At 28.2% G+C, this 23,969-nt stretch overlaps 1 protein-coding gene across 2 annotated transcripts in view; it reads left to right on the top strand.

Moving 5' to 3' along the window:
- Positions 1–1,709: 1,709 nt before the first annotated feature.
- LOC117171567 (tetraspanin-18-like) overlaps positions 1,710–23,969 on the top strand; it is a 32,743-nt gene continuing 10,483 nt past the window's right edge. The window contains exons 1-8 of one of the 2 annotated variants that reach the window (XM_033359000.1): positions 1,710–2,147; positions 11,088–11,173; positions 14,182–14,394; positions 15,045–15,230; positions 17,052–17,174; positions 18,507–18,560; positions 18,638–18,730; positions 20,343–23,969. In XM_033359000.1, the coding sequence (XP_033214891.1) occupies positions 11,126–11,173; positions 14,182–14,394; positions 15,045–15,230; positions 17,052–17,174; positions 18,507–18,560; positions 18,638–18,730; positions 20,343–20,489 (864 nt within the window). In that variant the 5' untranslated portion in view covers positions 1,710–2,147; positions 11,088–11,125 and the 3' untranslated portion in view covers positions 20,490–23,969. The remainder of the gene's footprint in view (positions 2,148–11,087; positions 11,174–14,181; positions 14,395–15,044; positions 15,231–17,051; positions 17,175–18,506; positions 18,561–18,637; positions 18,731–20,342) is intronic. The other variant, XM_033359001.1, reaches the window with a different exon arrangement.

Below are 23,969 nucleotides of genomic sequence, written 5' to 3'. Positions count from 1 at the left end.
CTTGGAGGAGATTATGTTGAGAAATAAAAAAAAAAAAATTCTTAAAAACGTTGTTTTTCTTGGTCAGGCCGGAAACTTATCAATCCACCCTCGTATATATATGATAAAATTTTCATATTTTGATTTTATAATTCAACTGGTTTTAAAAGCAAATTCGTCATTTTTTCTTAGTTTCTTAGTTTAAAAATTCAATAATACTCGGATTAATGATCACATCAAATTCAAGCAGGCACATTTCAACACTTACAATGAGAATTACTTTTATTTAAATTGTCGACGTTCAGAAGAATTAGGGTAGAAATTTTTAGGGACGTAAGTAATTTGTGCCAATTACCGAAAACTTTTTCCTAAAGATTAGCTTTTTGGTTATAAATTTTATTATTGCTTGCAAATTTCACAATTTTCTCAAAAACGCGTATTTTTTTATTGGAAATTCAAGAGAAAATTCATCTGTTTTGTTAGAGTTTATCTTTTTGGGTTAAAAATTCAACTCTTTTTGTATAACATTAAACTATTGTTTGAAATTCATTTTTTTGCTGGTATGTCAACTGAAATTCTTTTTAGATGCGAAATTTTTTTTTAAATGTGTCTTGTTGACCTTGAAGTTCTTCTTTTTTAGTAAAAATATTGGATCAATTTTTTTTGCTGCTACTTATCTTTGTGTGAAGAAATTCATGTTTTTATCCTGAAAGTCATTTTTTTAAAATTAAATGCCACTTTTTGGTTAAAAATTATTATTCTCTGCTGGAGTATTTAACTATTTTCTTTGAAAGATTTTGTTGAATCAGTTGGTAAGAAAATAATCTTTTGTTTAAAGATTTATATTTTCAATTGAAATTCATCTCTTTAGTTGAAAGCTTAACTATTTCGTTTAAATTAATATTTTTTAATTGAAAATTTACCTACTTAGTTAAAAATTACCAGATTTGTAACTATATTCTTTTATTCATGAAATTTAAAAAATATGAATTAAAAACATGGTAAAAAATGAAAAAAACATGTTCACAACTTTATTTTTTCTTTAGAAATACTTATTCTGTATGTAAAAAAGAAACATTTTTCTAATTGCAGTTTTTGTCTATAATGAGTAGATTCCGAGATATTCAGCGTTCAAAAAATTTTTTTTTTATTTCAACAACTTTAAAACGGCTTAATAAAAAAATCCATCTTGTGCTTATTTCAAAAGAAAACACAAATACGCATCTATTTCATTTTTTTGTGTGGTTTTTAATCTACAAGTTCCTTTACAAATTAAACACGCTTTTTGATGCGCAAAAAAGTGCAAAAAAATTATTGTTCTTTTAGTATAAAAAACTCAATTTTCAATTATTTTTGCAAATCCAATTGCATTTGAAAGGTATAGGCTCAAAGTTCAAAACGAAGTTAGATTTTTTTAAATAAACGAATTTTCGGAAGAGATATTAACGTTTTTATTTCAAATAAATTCGGCTCAGGTGGGCAACACCCCCCCTCCCCCCACCATAAACTGATAACGCAGTTTATGGATGATCCCATATGAGAACCTTGGCATTTAGAGGACACTCCTGTGGGTGGTTTCGACCCGAGGATGGTTTGCGTACATAGCATCCGGATCTCCCAACAATTTCAAGAGCGTCGGCGCCGTTTTCATCTGACGCAGCCGCATCTGGATTCTGGACCATATAGCATGACGTGAACAGTGAACAAGCGTTGAAGCTATGACGATGTGGTGAAATTTACAGAAAGGCTCCAGATAGTGCGCGGCCTGGGCGGCGTTCTCTTCCAGAATCCGTCTCATCGAAACGGGATCACCTACTTGTTCTCAATTTCTACCCCCAGGCACTCCTATTCCTTAAAAAATTAGAAAAAAAGGTGCATCGATCCAAATTTCATTTTTTGCTTCAATTCCAATAGTGCGCAAATCGGGGAAAGCAACTGGTTACTGTTTCCGTTTATATTTACATCGTGAGCCACCCACTTCAGTTGAAGTATCTCTCGTGCGAGTGTGTGTCACGTATACAGAGACGACCACCTGTGAACTTTATGTACGTGCTTGTGTCGATAAGAATATTTACTTTCAAGAGCAGGACTGTGGAGCTTGAAGTATGAATTTTTTGGCTTTTGGCGAGGATGGCTCCAGATTGGGACATTTACGAGTCGCAGATAAGGCAAGTGGATTTAAGCGAGGGGTTAAGAATCGGATTAATTAATCTCGAGGGGAAATTAGGAGGAAATTGGAGTTTATTCTGACTGGGAGTTTCGAGGATTGAGGAGGAAATTTGTTCTTTTATCGGGAATTAATTTGCATTTGAATTGGCCATCAAAGTATACTCAATTGAAGTTTTGATAGTTTTAGAGGGAAGCTTTATTTTGCCAGCAAATAAGACCTTTGGAAGCTCTTTAAGTTCTACTGAAACTTTGTTCACAGAATTTATTATCTAACTTTAGAATATACTATTTCTGTTTCATTTTACATATTTTTTAGCATAAATTAGAAACCATTTAGAGGAGAATTTTTATACAATAGAGTTTTTGAGATTAAACAAAATTATAAAAGTGACTGTCGGCCTATAAAATTTAGCACGCCTAGCCTGAAATAATTTTTACTGAAAAGAGTTTGAATTTTAAGACTGAAATGAAAAAATTGTTGGAACCTTTTTCCAAACAAAATTTTACCATTTGTTTATCTAATTCTGAAGTATTTGAGGGTCCTTCAAAAAGTACGTCTTAATATCAGGAAAGGGGGATGGGGAGTTTAACACAGAATATGACTTCAAAATTAAAAATTTGTTTGTTGAAGATTCATCATTTTAGTTGAAAATTCGTTTTTTCGTGTTTTTTTTTAAATTCCTGTTTTGTTGTTCTCAAGAATGAAATTTTTTTATTTAAAACTTGAATTATTTCATTACTAAATAAAAATGGATTTTTTTAACTACAAATTTAATTGTTACATTTTAGTTCAAGAATGCACCTTCTTTGTTTTTAATTTCCACTAATTAGTTGAAAGGTGAACTGCTTTGTTGAACATTCATTTTATTGGTACAAGATTTTCCTTTTTTTAAAGAACATTTGTATGAAACTAAAGGTTTTAGTTTATATTTTGTGTAAAATTGATCGCTTTTATTTGAAAATTTAAGTAATAAATGTTGTAAATTCAACTACTTAGTTAAAGGATGAACTTGGTTGTTGAAAATTTATTTTATTAGTAGAAGATTGAACTATTTTATTGAAAATACATTTGTTTCTTTGCTGGAATATTATTTTTTTTAAGTTAAAATTTAAGTATTTCTTTTTTGGTTGAAAATTGATCATATTTAATTTAAAATTCAACTATTAATTTTTTTATCAAAAATTATTTTTGTTTTTGTGATTTCAACTTCTTAGTTGAAGGATAATATATTTTTTAACATTCTTTTAAATTATTGAAGATTGAAATATTTTGTTGAAAATTGTTCTTTGTTTGAAAATTAATTCTATTAACTAAGAATTCAAGTATTTATTAATTGGTTAAAAATTCCATTATTTCTTTTAAAAGTCATGTATTTTTATATAAACTTGCATTTTTTTTAAAGAAAATGAATCTTTATGATTTATAATTCAACTACTTGGTTAAATATTGATCAGTCTAAAAAACGCATGTCAATAGTTGAAAAATCTTTTTTTTTTTAAATTTAAATATTTCTTTGAAAATCTTTTTATTTTCTTAGATATTTCATTTTGGGTTGAAAATTGATCCTTTTTCGAATTCAAAATAAACCGTTTGCTTTGAAATAATTTTTTTGGTTTAAAATTCATATTGACGGGATGCAATTTTAACATTTTTGTTTAAAATCCACCTTTTTGGATTAAAAAAAACTATTTTGTTAAGAATTTAACCACTTTGTAGAAAAGTACTTTTTTGTTTAAAAGTTAATATTTGTAACTAAAAATTTAAGTATTCCTTTTTTGGTTAAAAATGGATAGTTTTTAGTTAAAAATGCAAACAAATTCCATCAGTTGAAGACTCATTTTTTTGGTTACAAATTTTAATATTTGGTAAAAAATTCTCTTTATTTTTTTTTTGATAAAAAATATATTATTTACTGAAAATTTAACGATTCCACTTTTGGTTAGAAATTGATTCTTTGTAGTTTCAAGTTAAACTATTTGCTTAAAAATTAACTTTAATATTTAAAATTTAACAGTTTCGCAAAAAATTCGTCTTTTTTTTTAAATTTGATTATTTCATTAGAAAATTAAACTGTTCCGTAGAGAATTCACTTTTTCGGGTTACAAATTCAACAGTTTTTAAATATTTCTTTTTTTTCAATAAAAAGCCTTTCTAGCTTGAAAACTCTTCTTTTTTTGTATACCTTTGATCACTTTTGTTTAAAAGTGTAACTATGTTTTTTAATTTAAATAAAAATCTGTGTTTAAATATAATATCAACTGTTGCATTTTTCATTGATAGTAATTAATCTTTTTCTATTGAAAATTTAGCTTCTTGGTTGTTATTATTGATCTTTTTGTTTTAAAAATTCAACGATTTTGATAAAAAATCATATTTCTTTTTTGAAAATTTTACTATTTCGTTGAAAAATTCTCTGTTTTTTGAAAAATTTGTCTCTCTGGTTGAAAAATTCATCTTATTTTATAGAAAAGTTTTTTTGTTAAATACCCATTCTTCTTAGTTAAAAAATTCTGCTGCCTTCTAAAAAATTCAGCTTTTCGAATTAAAGCTTTGAATACTTGTTTAAATTTTGTGTGGTTAAGGGTAATTAATTTTTTTTTAATTCGTCTATTCCGTTGAAAATTCATCTTTCAGATTGAAAATTCAACTATTTCGTTAAAAATGTTAAGTTTAATCTTAAAAATAAAAGGAAATCTTTTATCACAAAATAACACAAAATGAGGACTGAGACTTCAAAACATCCCAATTTGTACATGCAGATTGCGATGTTGTGCAAAAAAGAACACGAAAGAAGAAAAATCAAAACCTACATTTTGCGAATTCTAGCCTCTTCTAGGCTATTCAATTTTGCATATACTCACTGGCATGGAAAATCCAGGACAATAGAGTATCATGAAAAAAATATAGTCTCCTATAAAGAACCTTTTTTTCTATGTTTTCTGAACCTAGCTTTTTCTGTTTCATCCCAATGAAACTAATAATAAAATAACTATATTTTCTTCTTTCACACTATATAAATATTCAGTAAGTGATCTAATAGAATGAAAAGAAATTTTCCATCAATCTAATGAAGTTTGGAATTATTTAAATACCTCTTGATTACTTATAATAGAAAAAAAAACTATCAGATCAATGATAAACCTTTTATAATCAATTAAAAATCTTATTTTTCAAACGTAAGTTTTTATAAAACTTATTTTTGTCATTTAAAAATATCAATGTGCAAAATAGCATCAGGAAAACATTTTAAAAAATCTCTCCAAATATAAACAAATGAAACATAAAGAAAATCCGGTCAGGCATTTTTTGAGACTCTAATATTTAAAAAGTGGAAATTTTTGGTTGAAAACCATTTTTAGAACACCGGGGTTTTTTTATAATACGACCATTTTAATTAATTATATATAATTAATTAGATTGAATTAATTAGCCCAAAATATGAAAAGTGTAATAAGTTAAAAAACATTTTTTTTCAAATTTGTATTTGGAAATTTATGTTATCTCAACTGAACAAATAAGTAGAAAAAGTTTAAGTAAAATTGCTGATGTGTTCTGGTTTTTGTTAGTCTGGCGTGGAATCCACCGAGTCTGTGTATGGTTTATTCATAAAAATAGAATGAAAATGTAAAGTTTGTACTTAATAAATTATAACTACCGATTTCTTCGGTTCATTTAATGGCTTTATGACCCGATGGTAATGCATACTAATGAAATAAATTTAACCAGTTAGAAGTTCCAACAGATGCTTTCGTAATTCAGACAAGTTGATACTTTAACCATATTAAATTGAAACGATAAAGTTTGAGTTATCTTAAATTTAGGTGACCTAAATCTGGGATTTTAGGTTGGTAGATTTATATTAGTAGGGCGTAGCATGAAATATAAATTTCGAAAGGTGAAAGACCCCACAGAAAAAAACTAGGAATTTAATTTCGTTTTAGGTTATTTTTTTATAAATTCATTTTTAACTTTAGTTATGTTCAGTCTCTTAATAAAACTAAGAACTTAAAAACAACTGAAAAACTTTAAATAATCGTATTGCTTAATATGAACCAATAATGTTTCAATCTTGTTTTAGTACATTTTGAAGCCGTTTCTTTGTTCAAAATGAGACTTTACTTTTCTCTGTGTCTGGGATCTTATTATTTTTTTAACAAACAAATAAATAAAAATGAGTAAATAAATAAAAAATAAAACTAACTGTGTAAAATTTGGTACCGATGAAAAAAATACTCTGACCAATTTTGCCAAAATTGCTCGGACAATCTGAAGAACCAGGTAGTTTTTTATTTACTTCGAAATTATTGGGTGTTTTGAAAAAATGGTTAGGTAAAAACTGTAGACCCGTAAATATATAATCTACATTTTTTTTCTATCATTTTTTATATCTTTTTGGACGTTGTAAAATGTATTTTTGTATACGTAGACCAAAATCGTTCTTTAGAAAGAACAATATATAGTATCTATGCGAAAACTTGCGGTGATTTAGGTTTTTCAAATAGACAATTTTTTGTTTTGTTTACAATAATATACTGAGAAATGTTCTCCCACAAAAACCAAAAATTGCAGAAAAATCGTTTCGCAGGAAGCAGAATGCGATGTGTTAATGCGAAAATTTGCAGAAATCTTATTCTCTCTCAATCTTTTTTAAGGTTGCGAAAGGTATTTTTGACTTTTGAAACGGAGTGATTATTCAGGAAAACTATTTTTTTATATTATATTACTATGAGCCGCTTTTAGCGTCAAAAACGAATTTGTTTACAAAAATCATTCTGCAGAAAGAACAATACATAAGAACGCCTATATAGGATCGACTGATTTAATCCTTCCAAGAATTCCTGACTCACGCAGTTACACAGCCGCGTGGTAGTGTATATCAGCGTCAACAATGGGTCGCCACCAGTTTAGAATAGACTGTTTATGTTTCTACAGACTGATTTAATCTGAAGGCCAGTACGAGGCAACCCCCGAAACTGTGCTTATATAGACGCTTATGTGTATATTGTATTTATCTGAAAATTTTACATTATTCTTGTTCTATCTTTCTTTACCTTTTTCTGTATCTTCTTAAACATTACAGAAGCTGTTTTCAATTCTGAAACAGAGTGATTATCAAGGTAACATTTTTTCTTTTTGTTTATAATAAAATTCTTTAAGGCCATGTGATGAGTATAACAGCTAATCAAGTTAGCCCTAAGATCAATATTTTTTCACCGATATTGAAAAATAAAAGTTTAAACAACGCGGAAATTTTTTTCGGGAAATGTTAATAAATATTAAAGGATCGTTTGTGGTCTTGCAAAGAGTTGAAGGAAGAAAAAAGTTTATTTATGCAAATAATGATTATCGACGGATACATTTAGGTTTTACAGCGGAAGTTTGACTCTTAGCTTTGCTGCGCTAGTGCTTCTTTGACACAGCTGATACCAGACTGATACGCATGTCAGACCAAACATGTTTATTTGCATTTCAAGTGCAAACATTAGTTTTTGAATTATTTGTGCATAATGTTCGTGAGCGATTTTTATTGTTTTGCCCCACTTTGGTCAATATGAACCTCATAACTAGCCCATTCGCAACATTGCAAATATTGCTTGTAGGGTTTGACGACAGCACGGTCGGTATCTCTCCAAAATAGTTATAAAAAAAAACTTTTTTCACTATTCTAATTATTTAGGACCAGAGACAAATTCTTCCATGCCTTCTATTTATCGTGCCAAACTTTTAACGAGATATTTCATTCCGTGTGGACGTAAGTTGGGAAAGAAAACTTACACTGGTATTTTCTTCAAAAAAAATTTTTTCTCAAAATTCCACCGGAACAAAGCAGAGACATGGAATTTATTACCTCCTCTTTCATTTCCCAAACTTTTAAAGCGATACCTCATTTCGTTTAGACGTAAGTTGGGAAAGAAAAATTGAAAACCAGGTTTGGTCACCTGACCCTCTCGTCACATGGCCTTAAAGGGCTTTTCCGAAGAAAAACAAAAAGTCTTTAAAAAATAATTAAAATAAAATAATACTGTGAGCCGCTTCTTCCCAGGAAACGAACATCATTATATAAATGATTCTACAGAAAAAAAATATATTGTATTTTTGTAAATTAAAAAAAAATCTTCTCCTTACTTTCTTTTTCTTTTGAAATACTGTGAAAGGTATTTCTAATTCCTTAAGCAGAAGATTTTCATGGGAAACAATTTTATCTTTTGTTTTTGGTAAAATACGATCAGTCATTTTTCTCCAAAAAATGATTTTCTTTTAAATCATTATATAGGAAGAGTATATTCTATTTGTGTTAAATTTTTTATAAACATTCCTCCATTTATCTCTAACACTTTCTGTATCTTCTTAAACATTTCGGAAGGTATTTTTGATTTCTTAAACAGTGATTATCAAGGAAAACATTTTTTCCTATTTATTAGAAGAAAATACTACGAGCCACTTTTCCTGCAAAAAAAATCTTCCACGAATTGTTTTGTAGGAAAACCAATTTACTGTATTCATGTAAAAATGTGCATAAATATTGCTCTAACTTTTGAAATCTCTTTTTATATATTTTCAAACGTTGTAAAAGATATTTTTGATTTCTTAAACGGTGTAATTATTAAGGAAAACATTTTCTCGATTTGTTTATGATAAAATACTATGCAGAAAAAACAATATCCCTAGTGGAAATATTGTTAGAAAAAAGTACAATAAACTAAATCCTTAGTTGGAGAAACTTAAAAATAAATTTAAAATATTATAACAAACATAACAGTCAAGTGCAACATTTGTCTACCATTCGGACGAATTTTTTACTTTCTTAAAAATAATTTGATTGTAGTTCTAATATTTCACACGCATTTACAAAAACGCACAATAACAAGAATCTACAGGAATATATAGGTTTTGCAGCCAAAAAGTTGTTCTTTTTGTACCTGAAATGAAAAATATATTTAGAATATGAACTTAATTTAAGATGTGTAAATGATTACTATTACGAAAAAAAGTTTTTTTGTTTAAAATCTAAAGAAATTGCAGAATAGTAAAAGATGATAATCGTTGTTAAACAACAACAAACTTCAGTTTAGAGCTTTTTTAAGTATGTTGACAACAAATCAGAAATGTAATAAAGAAATAGCACAATTCAATTAAAAATGACCTAATTGAAAATATTCTTACATTTTTCATCCTGGGGATAAAAGACTAATGTTTTACTATTCTGTAATTTTTTGTTGTGATTTATTGTATTAATTTATAGCTCCATCTAAAAGTGGTTTTAGTTTTTTAAATAAGTTTTCTCTTCTTTATAATTAAATTTGATAGATAGTGGATTTCTAGGGAACATTTCTATATAAAAAAATGTTGAATAACTGAAATCTTTGCTTCATCTATAATTTACTATGAAAACAAAAATTTAAAAAAAAACATGTATATATATATTAATTTGAACTCTTCTTCAATTAACTACAAGAATTAAAAATATAATTCTTGGTACAGTTTTATACTATTATAAATTTTGTGAAATCTAGTATTTTGTTGCAAACATTTGTAAATTTCCACAATAAATTATGCACAATTACAACTGTTTTTATGGTGTTAAACGTCTAAATTTAAAAAATGGGAACGAGTGCTGTTTTTTGTAGCGCCTAGTAGGTTTTTATAAGAAAGTAAACAATGTATTAATAAAAAATTATAGAAATTTTCTAAGTGCAGAAATGTGTACTTCATTGTTTTCTTTTTTACTTTTCTACACAAATATAACAGAAAAATAATCTTATCGTATTTTATTGTTAAAATTGGTATATTTTTGTACAAGCTTTAACGAAAAATTAGAATCGTACAAATGTTGTACTTTCTTGTAAGAATATTTTCCACCACGGATATTGTATTCATACAAAAATTTGAATTTTATTTGATTTCTTACACATAGTGAATATCAAGGGAAACTCTTTTTCGTTTGGTTTATGACAAAATACTATGAGAAATAAACAAAAAATTCTTTACATAATAATTATGCAGGAAGAGCAACATATTGTCTTAACTTAAGAGTTTGCATAAATATTCTTCGGATACTAGAATATATTAAAAATAAATCGAGTTTAACATTTCTTGAAGAAAACAATCTTGAATATTAAACTTTTAATTATAAAAATTTAATTATAAAAAATAAGGATGTGAGTGACTCGCTTGCTTGTTTTTCCGACAGGCACCGCTTAGTCTCATTTTACGGAATTAAGCGCTTCATTGAAACCACTATTCTCGAGAAAAATAAACAAAGCGTTAAAAAAGTCACAACATTATGTTTTATACGTTATAAACAAAATAAAAATGTTTTATTTTACTTACCAGTGGACTTTATGAAAAATAAAAATCACCATTTTCAACTTTAAAAAATCCTAATTCGTTAGTTTTTCATTCTTTATTCCAAATTTCTGAAACTTTTTTCTCAATTCCATTAAAAAAATTACAAAATAGCCCCTTTTCCAAGTGCCCTATTCGTACCAAAAAAATCAGACTATTCGTAAAGAATAGCCGTATAGTATTAAAAATATTTTTTTTTACTTTTTTTACACTCTTTAAAATTTTGTCAGAAAAGGTTGTTTTAATGAAAAAAAATTAATAAAACAAAAATACGTATTGTATAGAGATATAAAACTTTCATTTGAACACTTTTTCAGCTTAGTCAATAGTTTTAAACTAAATATAGAAAAACATGTTTCTTTCAGGGATTTGGGCAATTTTTGAAAAATTAATTGAACTAATTTTTGTTTGGTCCGATTTTTTTTACGCGGTTGCTTTCGTTTATAAAAATGAAAATAGTAGAAGACAAAGATATTTAATTTTCTGAAATTGTATTTTAGGCACTTTTTTATTGCATATTTAACAAGTTAAGCAAAAAATGTTTTGTTACGAAAAATTATATATATTCAAATAATAGTAAATATTTTTTCAGATTGATGACTAATAGAACGCTGGAAAACACCTGCTGGCATGAAGTACCTGAAAATTACACTTTTTGTGTTCAACTTCCTAATATGGGTAAATGGAATATTATTTTCGGAATGAAATAAGAAATAGGATAATATGTCTAGTTTTTAAAAATACATGGTATTATAAAGTAATCTTTTCTTTTATAAATTGATTGATTGTAATCATACTGGAAATTGAACTTTCTAAAGCACATGAATAATCCTAGAAGCAATAAAAAAATATTGTTACAAAATTTTTATTTAGAGTTTTCCACAAAAATCTTGCAATTATGTAACACATTTTTTACCACCTTCTCCCCCTCTAAGGAACAATCTTTGATAAAGTGATTTGAATATATGAAATAAATGCTAATAAATAATAACATAAAACAAAATTTTACAACTTTCTCAAATCTTCGATCAAAACACTCCAGTTTATAATTTAGAAGATTGAAACTCTTTACTAGAGGTTTTAAATATTTTTAGACTCTGTTTAATCTGTTGTCAAATCTTGAAAAGTAGATCACGAAATCCAAAGTAACTAGTACAAAGTTCGATAAAAGTAAAAAGTTTTTTATAGTCTTCTGGATTGGAGTAGTTTGAAAAATTGATATTTTTGGAAATATCTTGCAATTTTGAAAATATCTTAAAATCTGTCAACTCCTTTGAAATTCCTAAGTTTTTGTGAATAAATTCTTTTAAATTATATTAAAATATTATATAAAATCCCTCGCAATTAAGTGAAGTTACGTATAATTTTGATGATATATTTCTTAACATTTTGTAAATCTATTGAATTATTTTTGGAATCCTTTAAAATACCATAAAATATTTCCAATCCTTTGAAATCTTTCAAATTTGTTAAAATTTTGAAAATACCTAGAAGTATTGAAAGTTTTTTCGTATTTAAAACTTCTTTTATTTTTTATTCTTTCAAATTTCGTTAGAATTTAAAATACCTCAAATTTTTTAGATTCAAATCACAAGAAATGAAAAATTAAAAATACTTTTAAACGACCCTAAAATGTTTCCAATCATTTGAAAAAGTTTTAAATCTTTTAGCATATTTTCAAATTCATGAAAATTCTTTGGATTATTTTATAATAACCTTACATTCCTACATAAACTATTTAAAAATACCTTAAAATGTGTCAAATCTCTTCAAATCTGTCAAATTCTTTGAATTCACCTATTCTTGCGAATATATTTTTTGCAATTTTATCAACATATAATAAGATCCCTTAAAATACTGTAAAATTGCATGAAATCGGATGATATGTTTTGACATTTTGTTAATCTTTTAAATATTTCTTTAAATCCTTTATAATACCTAGAATATTTCCAATACTTCGAAATCGTGTGAAATTTTTTACAATTTTTTTTTAATTCATGAAGATTTACTGGAATATCTTACAACACCTTAAAATTTTTAACATCCCTCGATATTTCTTAAAATCTATTGAAATTCTTTGGAAACATTAAAAATATGATAAAATTATTTAAAATCTAACTTTGTTACAAATTTTCGAAATACCTTAAACTATTGAAAATCTCTTTAAATCCGAACGATTCTAATCGTTCAAATGCTGCCGTCTGCTACCTGCTGGTTCCTATCTTTTGCAAAATTCATATTTGTCGGGAAAATAATCATTTCTTCAACAAATTTTTTGATTTTTCAACATTTTATTGATCCGTCGGTCTCGCAAAACCCCGAATATTCAACAAGTTTTCTTTCTTTCGTTCACAAATCCTTCGGAAAAAAGTATATATGGAGTCAGTGCCGTACTTATAAAAAAATTCAAAGTCGGATTGACCCAACACCCTTAAGGGGGACTTCGGTCTTTTTGGTGAAAAAAACTCTTTCCGAATATTTTTTTAAATCCGGTTAAGGTAATTTCATTATACTATTCTACATCTTGTAGTTTATGGTTTAAACATCAATTTTACACATTTTGGTTCAAAAATATGAAAAAAATAAGCCGGTGACAGAGCATTTTCAAAAACATATTTTTCAAAAGATAGTGTGCGATACCACTTGAAATCATCGTAGTATTATCTTAAATCAAAAAGCAAGTGAGGTTAGTTAAAGTGGATGTTGGTGGTCTTTTTAAGCAAAACTACTGATTTTTGATGAAAAATTCCGCTTTTTTGTAGCTGTAAAATTTTAAAAAACCGGTTAGGGGAAGGAAAAACATCTACTTTAACTAACTTCACTTGATTTTTGATTAAAGATGATTCTACGATAAGTTACGAGTGGCACCGCACACCAACTTTTGAAAAAGACGTTTTTGAAAATGCTTTTATTTTATATTATATTTTTATTATATTATATTTATATTAATCGGCTTATTTCTTCATATTTTTCACCAATAATACCCTAAAATCTGTCAAAACTGTCAAGATATTCTGAATTTTCTAATATCAATGGAATTATTTAAGAATCTCTTCAAATCTGTAAAATCCTTGAATTCTTAGAAATAAATTTCTTTAAAATTTCATTCAAATCCTTTGATATTTTTTTAAATCCCTTAAAATATTTTATATTATAATATTCTATGAGATCCCGGAACATTAATTAAAATAATTTATTCAGAGCACTTAAAATCCTTTTAGTTTAATGAAATATCGTTCAAAATATTCTAGGATTCCTTCAAATCCTTTGAAATTTAAAATCCTTCTTAAAACATACTAATCTTATAAGCTTGATTTGTTGAAAATATGACGTAATCCCTCCGATATAATAGATCGACCCCACCCCCGCCAAGAAAAAGCTGTTATGTAATTTTTGGATGGCTGCTAAGTCAACATTTTAAAAAATTAAAGAATTTTTTACAACTACAATAATTATTAAAAAAATTTATTATTTATTTTTTGCAAAATTTGGTAACTATACTATATTATTTAGAAATAGAATCGTCGCTTAGAGGGTATCGAGATTGTTTAATGTAACAATACTTCGCACACGCTGAGCGCTGACACGGGTTCGATTTCCAAAGCAGAACGCGAGTCTGGTTGCATTTTTCAGAAAGCTTCGCTTCTTTTTAGTTAATAAAAAAACGATATTATTTTTGTTTTTAGCTCGCTGGGTGCTCAGTGATGTTCCTAGGCACCTGGTTGCTGATGGATCCAAGCAAAGGACACCTTTTGAATCTTTTTCTCCCAAATATGACTCCACACGAGACAATTCATTTAATTGCATACAGTCTACTGGGTCTCGGACTTACTGTACTGACAGTAGGGTTCTTTGGATGCCGCGCTGCTTTCCATGAAAATCAATGTATTTTAGCTATAGTGAGTTTCTTTTGAACTTCCCACAATTTTTCAAAGTTTAAAATACTTCTTAAGTAATTTTCTTCGTCTAGACTTTTTTAAAGTGATAACTTTTTATTGCACGGTGTACACTCACAAAACTGGGTGACGCTTTGAGGGTAAAGCTTCCTCTTTTCTGTCTTTCCTTCGCTTTTGCCAGTGACTGACTTTTAATCGATTTCCCCCTCTATATCTCCTTCACTTCTCCCACTGAATGGTTCTTTCAATCCCTCTCCCTCTCTATATCTTCTTCGCTTCTTCCACTTCTCTCTCTTTTGTCACTCCCTTCCTCTCACTCTATCTATCTCGCTTGCTCCATCCTTCGCTCTCACACTCAGATTGAGACTCTGAAAGTATTAGCGGTGTATAAAGGTGTGCGCTCATACATTAGCAGTGTACAGGGGCATGCACTTTACTTAAAGGTCAGGTTTCGTACACGTGCGTAAATTGAATTGTAATTTTGTGTATTTCAAATATTTTTTCATGTTCAGAGAGTTCAAAGAAAAATCACTTCAATTTACATCATATAAAGTTATCATTTCTGCCGAGCGTCCTAAGACGGCTCCCCCTTTTTTTGTAATCAATACAAATAATATATATGTTTTCTAATAGTATTTTGCTTTTTTTGCCAGTATATGAGTATGCAGATTGCTCTGATTATCACGGAATTGATAACAGCTGCAGTTCTCGGTCTAATGACTTTCAGAATTCTTTCCGGATTAGAAGAAAGACTCGCGACTAGATTGGCTGATCATTACGGACATGATCCAAGAAGTGATATCCCTTTCAGCCACAGTCTCGATTTTGCCCAATTCAAGGTAAATTTGGTTTTGAATTCATCTTTGTTGGTTAAAAAATCGACTAGTTGGTTGAAGAGTTAACTATTTTATTGAAAATTCGTTTTCTTAGTTGAAAATTATTTTTCTCTATTTTATTTATTGAAGGCTGAACCATTTTGTTAATTTTTTTAAATTGATTGTTCTTAGTTAAAAATTTAAAAAATACATTTTTAATTCAGATTTTCTATTTTATTAGTGGAAGATCCATCTCTTTGGTTCGAAATTTAAGTTATTGTTGAAATTTTCTTTTTGAAAGAAATTGTCTTTAAATGTAAATTTTATTTACTTTATTTTTGGTGAAGAATATTGATCGTCGAGATTTATTCTTTCTGGATAGAAAAGTCGTGCTTTTGCATCAAAAATTCGAGTGTCTTCTAGAAAATGCATCTTTTTGGATTGTAAATTCAATAATTTGGTTAAAAATTGAACAATTTTGTAGAAAATAAAAATTTCATAAGATGAAGGCCCATCTCTTCGGGTAGAAATTTAAGTATATTGTATTCTAGTAGTCCTTCTAGATTAAAAATTCAACTACTTTGTTAAGAATTCATCTTATTGGTTGATGATTGAACTATTTTGTTCAAAATTAAATAACGTTCTTGAAAATTCTTTTTGTTTTTGTTTGTAACTTCCAATAATATTTTGTGTTAAAAATTCATTTACTTTGTTGAATGTTAAATTGATTTGTTAAAAGTTCCTTTTATTGGTTGAAAACTTAAATATTTTGTTAAAAATTCGTACTTTTTTAATTAAAGCTTTAGCTTTGAACTAGAAATTTACCATTCTTTGTCAACGTTTTTTCACGCATTATTGATTCCAAATTGGTCTTTTGTAGTTAAAAATTCAACAAAGTGGTGAAAAACTTATTGTATTTTTTTGTAAAATTTTAATCTTCTTGATTGAATTTTTAACTACTTGATTAAAAGTTAAACTTCCTTATTAAAAAGTTAAAATATTCGACAATTAATAATGCTTAACTTTGAATTGAAAGCGTTTAAGTGTAACAAAATATATTCAACAATTTTAAATTAAAATATTCCAATTTTCAAATTTAGATATTTAAATAAATTTTAAATTTAGTAAATTGATAGGAAAAGACAACATTTTGAATTGAATTAAAAGTAATTAAACCAGTCTTTTTAAATTATTTCCTGAATAAAGCGTGAAATCCACACCAAATAATTAAAAATATTTAAATCTAAAATGATGAAATTTGAAACCTTTTAGGCCTTCTATAGGAAAATGTTGCAATTTTAGAAGCCTTAATAGTAAAATTGTACTGGAATTTAATTATTCAAATTTGAAACTGCATCATTGTGAAATTTGAATAAGAAAGTTTCAAGGGTTGTTTAAAAATCAAACTATTTAAGAATTTATCATTGAAATAAGCTTTAACCAAGTTAAATTTAAAGTAATTAGATAGATTTTATAAATAAAAAATATGATTTCCGTAAAAATTTCAGTGCCATTTTCAGTTAAAAATAGAACATTTTTAAGCGTTGCTTACCTTCAAAAGTTAATTATTCTAAAAACTTGAAAAGTTACACGCTTTCTTATATGAAAAATTCAAAATAATCAATTTAAACTTAAAGTGTTAAAGTGAATAATTCTAAACTTCTTTTAAAAAAATTGAAGCATTTTTGAATTTGGATCTTGAAACTCAGTCGTTAAAAATAATAATTAATTCTATGCAATGGAAATAACTTTATGTCGAAAACAATTTTATAAGATGTAAGATATAAGTAGGGATATTTATTATTAACTAAGAATATGTTATAAAATTAATTTGTTATATTTCAGTTTAATTGCTGTGGAATTCATGGAGATAAAGATTATAATGGTACGGCGTGGTGGAGACACGGGCAAATTTCCGGCGTAAAAAGAGAAGTTCCACTCACATGTTGCGTTCTAAAGGATATTGAGGTAATATCTTATGATAAAAATTAATTTAAAAAAATTAATAATAAAAAAATAGTTTTTTGTAACTTATTATACATACTTTTCTAGTCCTACTTCCCTCCCTTTGCACACTTCAATTCTAGCTTCTACTCACTTCCCCTATTTATTCCTCCTCCACTTTTCTCCCTCTTCACTTTCACATCTAAAACTCTCCTTCCTCAATCTGCATCTCCGCCCTACTTCTTTTCACCTAAATTACTCTACTTCCACTCTTTTCATTTCTATTCACTTTGTTTACTTCCTATCTCCTCATTTTCAATCACTTTCTATACTTCCCTTTCCCTTAGTTCTCCTCACTTTTCCTATATTCTCACTTACCCTATTCTCTTAGTTCTCCTCATTTCTCACTTCCACTATTTTTCCTTCCCTTATATCCCCTACTATCTCTTTCCGCATTTTAAATAATATTCCCTACTCTTTCTATCATCATTTACTCTTAATCCCGTTCTTTCATTCTAATAATTTCTCCTTATTTACCCCATTGTCTTACTTTTCCTAACATCGCCTGTCTCCCTCATTTCCTATATTTTCGCTCCCCTCACTTCTCATATTTTCCCTCTTCTTATCTCTCCTACTGCACGTCCGTCATCCTCTCATCACTTTTTCTTTTGCTTCCATAATTTCATCAAATTCTCTTTCCCCACTTTGCCTCTTATTTTTTCAACCATCCATTTTATTAACTACCTATTTCATCTACATCTATTTCACCAATCCCCGCATTCTCTCTACTTTTCCCTCGTTACTTTCCTCTTTCATTCCCTATCTCTTTACATACTTTAGTTCTTACTTCCCCTCATCCCTCATCCCTCTCACCTAATACTTTCCCTTTCCTTATTATCCTTCACTTTCCCTTCTTCTCCCTCCATGTACCATAGTTTATACTTACTTCCGCTACCACCTGAAGTTCCCTTAAATCCCCTACCTGTCTCATTTCCGCTATTTTCCCTCTGTCATTTCCCCATCACGTCCCCTGCCTGCACATCCCCTTCTTCCCCTTCTATCATTTCTCCTATTTATCCTCCTCTCACTCCCCCGCGACTCAATTTTCCTACTTCCTATTTACCCAGCATCCTATTTCCCCTGTCTTCGCATTTTTCTACTTTCCCTTCTTCATTTTCCTACTTTCCCTCCCTTGCTTCTCCTTATTTGCCCTACTTCCCCACATTGAAAAAATGAATAATAGACAGTCACGTAACTAACACTATAGGGGTTTCTGCCCGAGACTGCGAAAACCTATAAATTAATATCCATTTTCAACTATTTCAAGGCAATCTAATCACGTTTCATGACCAATAGGTGAAAAATGCAGGTAGCCCGATGAGCGTTATATCCAGAGTATTTTATAGAACTGTGAGTACTATAACAGCGCAATCTTTTTTTTAAGTTTTAGAGTATTTTTTGACTATTAAGAACTATTTTCGTTACAGAATGAACAACCGTGGCTTCATCCCCAACCAAAAGATATGGCTGCTTGTCAAGTAGAAGATGCAGTAGGACACGATGGCTATAGGCATAAAGATGTAAGTTATTTTAAAAAGTTAACCATTTACAGGTCTCCGACTACAATGCCACTATTTCTTTACTTTTCGTCGAAAAATCTTTTTTTCTTTCTGAAATTTTGCCCCCCCCCCTCTGTTCTCTTACGTAATTTCTTGCCCACTTATTTTTTTGTACATTTATTTAGGGGTCATCAAAAAATAACGTTAGAAAATAGAGGGGGGGGGGACTGGGGGATGAAATATTACTTTTTTCATAAACTAACAAAGTAGTAAGTAGTAAGTTATTTTTAGTTTATATTTGTTTAATTGATATGAAATTTTGTCACGAAGCAGTTGAATTTTCAGTAAAAAGAGGAAGTTTTTACACCCAAAAATATGTAAAAGTTGATATTTCGACAAAAAAATATTATAATTTAAAATTAATGACAGTTGGATTCATCATACAATAAAGACTTTTCAACAAAATACTTGAACTCTGAACTAAAACAGATTAATTTTCAACCAATTGGTTTAATTTTCAACAAAATACTTAAAATTTTAGTTGAAAAATTAATGTTTAACAAACAAAAAATTTTAACTATAATTGCGAATTTTCAAGAAATATAAAATTTAACTTCTAAGGAATTAATTTAACTTTTAATGAAGGGAATGAATTTTCAACCTGAAAAGATGAATTTAAAAAAATGTAATAGTGGATGTTTCAAGAAATAATACTTTAATTTAAAATGAAAAACATATGTTTTCGACAAATGATAAGCAATTTTTAACATAATACTTAATAATAATTCAACAAGATGAACTTTTGCCTAAATAGTTAAATTTTCTACCATATTATTAGATTTTCGGGCCGAAACACAAATTTGTTACAAAACAGTTGAGTATTTAACAGAAAAGTTCCTTTTAAACAAAAGTGTATTCATTTTGAATGAGACAGTGTTATTTTAACCAAAAAAAGGTTCAAAATTTCTTATAAAAGAGATGAATTTTTAACAAAATGTTTGAAATATTAAACAAACATAATTTGTTGGTCAAGAAAGAAACAAAATTCGAATCGAATTATTAAATTTTTGAAACATAACGACGAATTTGCATCCAAACAGTTGAATGTTCAATCAAGAAGTATCACTTGTAAACAAAATTGTTGAATGTTTAACAGAATCATTTAATCTTACCTCAAAATTTGAACCTAATAGTTAATTTTCCATTTTGTACTTTTTGATTTCAGACTACACATAATTTTATATAAATTTTTAATTTATGAAGAAGTACTTCTAATTTTATTTATTTTCTTTCCTCCTTTTTATTTTCGTCTAAAGTAAGGATCAATAGTTTTCTTTTCTTTTCTTTTTTTAGGGGGAAAGGAGGGAAGAGAAGTATTCTCTCTTTTTTTCAGATTCCAATGTGAACATTTTGTCGTGGTTGTCCAAATTTGATCGTTAAATTCTTGACTTCATTTTGAGGAATTATTTTCATCAATTTTAATTTATAACACTACTCTGACATTATTCTTTATAATTTTTGGAACTATTTACACTATTTTTATCTCTGAAATGAGTTCGCAACTATATTAACGTCAATAGTTGTTCCTTTTATTTAATGAAACCTATTACTGAAAATTTAAAATTTCTTTCAGGGATGTTTAGACAAAATAAGTAATTGGCTACAATGTGAAAGTTTCACCCTCGTTTTTTTGGGAATGTCTATGGCTGGCATTCAGACGTTTGGGATAATTACGTCGGCTTTTCTGTGTCGGACAATTAGAGATATGCACGCAGAATGAAGATGATGAAATGTAGAATATTTTAAAGAAACAGAATCTATGTCAAAAAAGCGTTGATAGAAAATTGAAACGACGTTTTACTATTATCAACTAGATTAAGCCACGTATAAAAATGTTTTCAAACAGGATCTGCATTCGCACAAGATTCATCTAATTTTCTGACTTCTCCTCTATACACTTTTGATTAATCAAAAAATACGTATACAATATTTATATTTATACAGTAAACTCTCAATCATTCCAATGCTTACTTATTCCAAAGAGCACTTATACTCAGTCGCCTGCGCTTAGATATTTCAAGTGGGGAAGCTCCTTCGCCTCCCACCAGTGTCCCCGCACGGTCTCGTCCGCGTCAGTGGCTGACCAATTAAAAAGAGGCCCGAAGAGAGGGAAGCTCTCGTTTGTTGCAAGGAAGCACAGATACTCAAAGCGTGCAAATCGATATAAAGAAGTAGTAGCCAGTGAATGTCGTTTGACATTATCACCCCACGATTAGCGGTAAAGGTGGAGGCTCCTGCAGACTTAAGGTATCCGAATTTTTAAGTTCCTCGGCCCTTGGAATAAGTGAGAGTTCACTGTACAATTATTTGGATAAAAAATATTTTCATGGAAGAAACATAAATTCTGTGAAGTTGCTCAAACGTTTTTGAATATATTCTTTGCCAGTCAATAAGAGAGCCTAAGGAATTATCTGCCAGTGCAAAGCAATAATGAAAATAAAAGCTCCACGCTGCCGTCCTTTATTCTTGCAATTTTTGTTAGAAAAGTACAAATACAACAGTTGGAAATTTGTTATCAAGTATTTTTAAAATTAATACAAGGGAATCAATTTCAGAAAAATACCAATTTTGTGTTGGGTCCTTTCATAAAAAATAAAAACATATTTTTATTAATTTTATAACTAAAGTTGATCTTTTTGTAATGTCAAGGAACTTTTTGTGGCTGCAATATATTGTTTTCCCGGGCAAAAAATAAAACACTAATGTTTTGTTTTGCACCAAAAAATTGGTTCCCTTCTCTTTTAACTTCCTTAGCTTACACTCCCCTTCTCTACTTCCCTTCCCCAACCCTTATTTTCTCTTCGCTGCTAACCCTCATTTATAATCTTCCCCTTACTAACACTCACTTCTTCCACTTCCACTCCCTAATTTCTCTAATTTCCCCTCACTTTCTCTCAGATCTTTTTACTTCCATTCTCATCATTATCCCTGACTTCCCCTACTCCCATACCCCTTATTTTTCTTCCTTCTCCTACATTCGCTCCCCTAATTTCCCCTCATTTCCCCTCACTTCCTGTAATTTTCCTTTACTAATTTTTCCTAACTATTTTTTATAATATAAAAATTTCGTTTGCAAAATACCACTTTTTTAATTTTTAGTTTTTTTCCTTTTTTTCCTGAAGAAGCTGAAATCATATATATTTACAAAATCTACAGTTACAAAACTTAGAGGTAACAGATATTTCAGATTTTAAATGAAAAAATGAAAAAAATGAAGATTTTTACTGACTTTTTAAAAGTAATTTCAGTGTTACTAAAATATAAACGTGCAAAAGTGAAGGAAATTTTTCTATAATTTTATGTAACTACATTTTGAGTTTACTAATGAGAAAAAAGTTTCGTAATTCGTAATGTCGTTATTCAGATGCAGTGTATGAGCATTTTGAGTTTACTAATGAGAAAACAGTTTCGTAATTCGTAATGTCGTTATTCATATGCAGTGTATCAGAAAATTCCGTAATTTTACTTGAAAATTATAAAATTTGTGACTGAATTTTCCAAAAAGATCTTAAATTTTAGAAAATTGTAATTTAATTTTGTCTAAATTTGTCATAATTTTCTGAATCTTATTATCGAAATGTCATAAATTTGCAAAAAAAGTCAAAATCCCGAGTGTTAAAAATACTGAAAATATAATCACTGATACAGATAAAATGCGAAAATAAAACTTTCTAATATGTTTAATTACATTAATTTCTTTTAATTCCATTGAAATATTCGAACAATAAAAGTGATTGTAATGAACAAAATTTTAAAACCCGAATTATCGAAATCCTGACCTCTAATATTTCAGAAATAATTAAATTCGTGAAATTCCCGAAATTCTAACTAACTGAAGTTTTAATTTCTTGGGATAAACGAAACTTTATGTTTTTAACGGTTAAAATAATATTTTACTTTACAGGAAAAGTTCATAGTTTAACATTTTGCAGAGTTTATTTTATTTTAATGTATGCATTATGGAGAATATAAAACAGAATATTGTTTTAAGAGATACAAAATATGAAATTAACATTTTTTGTGCTTATTTTATAATTTTGGTAAGTAGACATTTTGAAAAATCACTAATTTTGTAAAGTTCAGTTTTCGGGCCAATAAAAATTCTGGTTTCAAAATTTATGAAATGTTTTATTTGCAGTAACTTTCACTTCTGGAATGTTTCAGTTTTTTACTAAATATTTTCGCTGGTTTGATTTTTTTCGGTAATTAGAAATTACTATTTTCCGGAAATTTTGTAGTTTATTCATTATATTCCTAGTGTTTTCCAAAAGATGTGCGTCATTTTGATAATTTAATCAAATTTTAAATTATTTTAGCTGATTAAAAACAGTTTAGATTTTAATAGAAAATGTCAGAATAAAAATAAAATTTTGCTAGTTTCTTCCCAAGATACAACCTTAACAAAAAAATTTTCTTTAATTTTTTTATTATCTACCAAAATACACAAGTACTCAAAATTAAGTAATTTTTTTGGTTGAAAAACAAAAAAAATAGATGTCTTATATTTTTTAAAACTTGGAAAACTACATATTACGACCTCAATTTCGTAGAAAATCGGTCTTTGACTTACTACTTTTTGCTACACATTTATTGTACACTTAGAAACCGATTTGCTGAAATCAATAAAATTTTTGTTGTATCAACCATAGAATATGGTTATTATATGGGCACCAAAATATTTCATTGACCCAATTAAATTTGGTTGTTTTAACCAAATATTTTCGTAGATGGAGTATTTGGCTGATTAAACAAATTAAATACTCTTGGATCCGTCAAATATTTGGTAGAATCTACAAAAATTTGTTTGATTCATTTAAATTTTTATGTAATTCCAAAAGAACAGTTTGATTCAAGAAAATTTTTCTTTAAGTGTGAAAAAGTAATGAAAGTTTCCGTGCGAATGCATGATTCTTATTTCATACGACTTGTAAATTATTATATTCGACGGAATCAACGAGAAGTCGAATCAGCGATGTTGGAAAGTATATTTACAAAAAAATCTCTCAATCGCAAAGCGATCTTATTTTTAATACCATCATCAGACCGCATCTTTTACATTCGGCTTACATATATTTTGTATGTCCTTTCACTGGTTTTACCAGTGAACGTACTTGACATTGATGTCTATCTATATTGTGGTTCATGTGTACGAAGTGTACCAAATGTAACACTGGAATAAAAAAATGTTTCCTGTGTCAAA

This window comes from Belonocnema kinseyi, chromosome 4 (genome assembly GCF_010883055.1).
Source record: "Belonocnema kinseyi isolate 2016_QV_RU_SX_M_011 chromosome 4, B_treatae_v1, whole genome shotgun sequence".
Taxonomy (NCBI): Eukaryota; Metazoa; Arthropoda; class Insecta; order Hymenoptera; family Cynipidae; genus Belonocnema; species Belonocnema kinseyi.
This window is presented reverse-complemented; position numbering and strand designations above follow the sequence as displayed.